This window comes from Hirsutella rhossiliensis (genome assembly GCF_020360975.1).
Source record: "Hirsutella rhossiliensis strain HR02 chromosome Unknown scaffold00019, whole genome shotgun sequence".
Classification (NCBI taxonomy): domain Eukaryota; kingdom Fungi; phylum Ascomycota; class Sordariomycetes; order Hypocreales; family Ophiocordycipitaceae; genus Hirsutella; species Hirsutella rhossiliensis.
This window is the reverse complement of record NW_025408685.1, coordinates 530,384-535,468: the sequence shown is the minus strand read 5'-3', so window position 1 is coordinate 535,468 and position 5,085 is coordinate 530,384. Positions and strand designations below refer to the sequence as shown.

The window sequence follows — 5,085 nt, the reverse complement described above, 5'->3', positions numbered from 1 at the left end:
AGACCTACTACTAAAAGACTATAACTAAATAAAACCTAACTTAGAACTAAACTAAGATAGAGCTAATAACTAGCCCTTAAACTATAATCTAGCTTAGCTTATTAGTAGTAACGTTTACTTTATTATTATAGCGGAATAATAAGACCCTTTTAAGGTAGTATATAAAGTATAGGAGGAGTAACCTAAGGCTTACGAGAGTATAAGGACTACTACTACTATTATAAGAAGCTTAATAATAACTAGATAGACTTAACCTTAAACTTAAACTAGAGCTAGCTTAGATAGCTAGCTTATAAGATAGAGTAATAACTAAGGCCTATACTAAGGTAGGACCTAATTAGTAGCGGTATAAAAGCGTTTATTATAGCCTATATTATAACCCTAGATTTAATTAAGGTTAAGACTAGCGATAATCTTAGCTAGGACTAAACTATAATAGCTTATAACGACTAGTATTATTCTTAAAGGATAAACCTATTAAAGGGTTTATATTAGTAGATATAATAAAGCGTAGTCTAAGTAATAATAAGTATATTATATTAGTAATAAGTTAGAGGTTATAGACTATAGACTATAACTAGGTAATTAAGTAATTAGAATTAAAGATAAAATTATAATAAAGATCGTAATAATTATAATATATTAAAAGCTAAAGAGCTATCTATCTAAAGGAGTAAAAGTAAGTAGCTATATATATACCTATAGTCCCCTTACTATAACGATATTACCTATTATATTTAGCCCGTTTAGTTTACTTAGTACTAATCTAGCTAATCTAACTAATTAAACTAATTAGTACTAGGTTTACTTAGTATCGATCGTTTAATATAACTAATCTAACTAATCTATTATATAACCTTTATATTAATAGTTCTTTTATAGTCTATAGCGCCTAGCACCTTATACTTTAGCTATATAGCCTATATTTTAACCGTCTTCCTTTATAGTTAGCTAGTTTATAATATTATTCTTCTCCCTTATAATCCTTATCCTAAGGATTATAGTAGTACGTCGTCCTTAAGTATTAGTTCGTTCTTTCCTTCTTTATATTTTTCTATTATAGCTAACTATATTTAGTTCTCGCGTCTCTAAATTATTCTATTCTTTTACTTAACGCTATAAGGACGTAGTATCTTAAATCGAAAAAATCGGTAGTTAGTTATTTAAAATAGGTCGGTGTTCGCCTTACTAAGAGAGTAGCTTATTATATTTCGTCTTAAAAGGATATTCGAAATACTTATCTTATATAAAAAAGGGCATTCGTTATTATAACAGAAATTTTTCGATAGCGGAGTTTAATAGCCTTAAGGTTTAAAAGAATCGTCTTTAGGTTAATACTTAATCTAAGCGCTAAGAGGTCGGTCGGCTCGTAGCTATAGCGGCCGCTACGTATACTACTCTTATAAGGTATAGTAAGAAGAGATTAATATCTCTTCTTAAATTAATCGATACTCTAAGGCGTAGTTATATATATTACGCTAAGAGCTTTATATATTAGACGAGTTAGACTTATTATTAACCCTTAAAATAGCGGTTCTAAATAACGCTTTTCTATAGTTAAAACTAGACTTATAGCTATAGTCTAATAGCGTTACTACTAGCGTTACTAATAGAACTATTAGAGCAAAGAACTATAGTAAGTTAAGTGCTTAAGTAGTTCCTAGGTATTCTCTTTTAGTCTATATCCTTTTTATTTAATAAGGTATTCTTATTACTAACCTTATTTTCTTATATTTAGTATTTATTTAGCTTTATATTCTTAATCGTCGTTAACTTTAATTTTATCCTATAGTTTAGCGTCTTATAGTACTAGTTTTAATAATAAGATATAAAATATTAGGTATATCTATATTATTATTAGTAGCGAAAGTTTATAGTTAACTTTTAAAATAGTTTTCTTAACCTTAAACGGTCTAAGTTTCTTAAAATCTAATTTATTACTTAGTTATTTTATTTTAATATTTCGTTATATAAGGTAGACTATATCTCCCTCTTAAAAGATTAGTCCTTATAATCTTTTCTAATTATAGTAAGTATATATTTATTCTTTAATAAATTAAAGTTCTTGTAGGAATGTATCTATCTAGTGGTGTGACCAACCATGGTTGGCACGTGACCCGTACGGTCACGTGTGCGGCTGAGGGCAGCGTGCCCCCTTTCTCCACGCTGGCCTCTGCCTCCTTAGATAGAGAACAAGACGAATACAACATCACAGGTTAACCCTAGTACCGTCTCATTGCAGCAGCTGCCGCAGGTGCCTACCCACACTGATCAGTGACCGGCCCACGCCCGTCACAGACAGCTAAGTAGAAGAGACAAATTCCTCAACCTTCGAAGGTGCTATAGTCCGCGTCACTTTACTGTGGCCCTGAGTAGCGCTCAGAAGAAGGTTATTTGTGCTAAGAACAAGGAATCTCCCGCTGGTTTGCCCAGCCGCGCGAGAGTCCTTCCAACTGTTGATTACGATCGCCCGCTAGTTTGCCTAGCCGTGAGCACCGGAATCGACAGGCGACCACATCGCAAACAACTAGTAAGAACGTTCGACCCTTGACGTTAAGTAGCAAGATCCCCGTCAGTTCAGTCTGGCCGCGAACGACCTACTTAGTACGCGACGCTCGACCTCCTATTAGCGACAACTCGTATACGAAGAGACCAATACGAACCCCACATCGTCTCATTCATTTGATCACGATAGCCCCGACCGCCCGAGCTATGTCCCCAGAAGCCCAGCTCGAAGAAATATGCGACCAGATGCAGGCACTAGACATCCAAGCATCCGCATTCCGACAAATTAATATCGACCTTTGGGACAACGATATCACACACGACGAAAAGGACAAGATCGCAGTAACGACATATGTGGCAAAGTTCATATTCATCGTTCAATCTGGCAGTGATCAAGGATACGACCTCCTTGGTTACTTCCAACAGCATTTTGAAGAATGGACCGAAGACACATGGGACCGCGCCCGAATGAATACAAGAGAGCCCTCAGGAAACTACTAAGGAAAAGAGGTATCTACACAGGTTCACAAAGGGGAAATTCGCAACACAATTTCTCATATTACAAACTATCGAGAACCCACAAACCTGGCCAGAGCAGGAGTTTACGGAGATGGTGTTTGATGAGAGGACTGCTGCCTTCAGGAGGCAGACAGCATTACTAGGATCAAATGCTTCCACTAATCCCCATCCGTCTCAACCTCCTTCACCATCAGTTACGCCCTTAGCAGCACCTCATCAAGGTCTTAACGAACCACAACCTATTAAGACCCTAACGAGCCCTCCTAACGCACCTACTCCTGCTCCGACTATCCAAGATAAACCTGCTCCGACCTCTCTTACTATTCATCCGACTTCCTACCGCTTCCAGAACCCCGATCTCGTCCAACCCGTCACCAACCCCATCCCCGAACACTTATCCGGCCCTGCAACCTTTGGAGAATACATGAAACTCCCCCCGGATAACATCCCGAACGCTATCGTCGATAGCGACATCCAGCAGAAGTTTATGAAGACCTGGAACAAAGATCGGAACTACACAGGAGAGCCGTACGATCTCCTTGATGATAAGCTCCGCCTCTTCTTAAGCAACTGCTCTCATATCCAAGTGAAACCGTCACAATTTCACGCACTCTTCCCCGGATCCTTGATGGAAGAGCCCAAAGATTCTATCTTGATAAGATCACATGGGCTACGACGTTCCGACAAGCGTATGATATCTTCAAACAACACTTTGACACGGAAGTCAACCATGTCCACTACCATACTGACTGGACAACAATAACCTTTAACTCCATCCGTGCCCAAGATGCTTCGAAGACCCCACGAAGTGCTTCAAACCCTCTTTGATAAGCTTCAGCTCTGCCAACGAGCCCTTGGCAGGAGTACGGAGGAGACCTTCTACTGCGTACAACGCTTATGAAAGCATGCCGTGGAGTACCCGAACTCCAATACGCTCTTTCAAACCCGCCGATAACGTCGAGCACCTTCTTGCAGATCTTCGTGCATCCGTTGAATCCCATCTTGCCCTCATAACAACTTCTCAATTTCCCTTGACTTTGCTGGATCATTCGATCATAACGATCCACGCCATCAGTACTACCTCGACCGTCGATACAATAACAACCGCTCTCGAGGCAGATACGGATATTCAGGTCAACGACCCAGCCGCGGATACGGACAAAGCTACAACCGTGGAAACTACCGGCCTCAAAGCCGTAGTAACTACAATCCTAGCTACAATAACCGCAACTGGACAAAGAAGTGTTTTGTTTGTGGACAAGAAGGCTGTTGGTCAACTAAACACTCTACGGATGAACGACAAAAGGCCAAGGACCAACATATCACTCAATGCCACTTCATAGGTGTACAACTCACGGACATCGGAGGCTATATTCTAGACTACGAAGGTCATGAGATGAGCAGCTTTGATGACACTGAAGATACATGGGAAGAACATGACAATAGCACCAACGATCACCCGGAACAATGGCAAGCAAGCCAAATGCTCTGTCAACAGGCATTCAATCATTTGATCACAGGAGAAGACGTCTATCAGACGGATCAAACCGTTGTTCCAGCCTCGCAATTTATTATTGAAGATCGCTATTCAAGGGATAGATTCCAAGGTATCATGATCGACACAGGTGCAGCAACATTCTCCACAGCAGGATATTCTCAGTACATCGCCCTACAACGAGAAGATCCTTCTGTAGCTCTCGACAGCTCTACATCCGGCCAGGCCTCCATCAAATTTGGCAACGGCGACACGATTAACTCCTTGGCACAGTTGCCTAAAACACCCCTCGGAAGGATCACGTTCCACGTCCTTCAAACCCCAACTCCTTTTGCTCTGCCTTGCTGATATGGATCGACTTGGTATCTATTTCAACAACATCACAGATACCATCAATTGTACTAATCATTGTACTAATCGCCCTACAAGCATTCCAGTCGTACGCAAATGGGGACATCCCTGGTTCTTCCTTACGAAAGATGAAGAGTCCATCTCGTTTCTTACGGAAACAGAGATTCGTACACTTCACCGACGCTTTGGACACCCAGCAGTCCCTAGGCTCCATC

At 40.1% G+C, this 5,085-nt stretch overlaps 1 protein-coding gene across 1 annotated transcript; it reads left to right on the top strand.

Annotated features, from left to right (window-relative positions):
* Nucleotides 1–2,712: 2,712 nt before the first annotated feature.
* On the top strand, nucleotides 2,713–3,006 carry HRG_11213 (uncharacterized protein; the record flags this gene model as incomplete). Its single annotated transcript, XM_044869683.1, has 1 exon — nucleotides 2,713–3,006. The coding sequence occupies one exon, from the start codon at nucleotides 2,713–2,715 to the stop codon at nucleotides 3,004–3,006; it is 294 nt and encodes a 97-aa protein (XP_044715236.1).
* Between the last annotated feature and the right edge of the window lie 2,079 nt (nucleotides 3,007–5,085).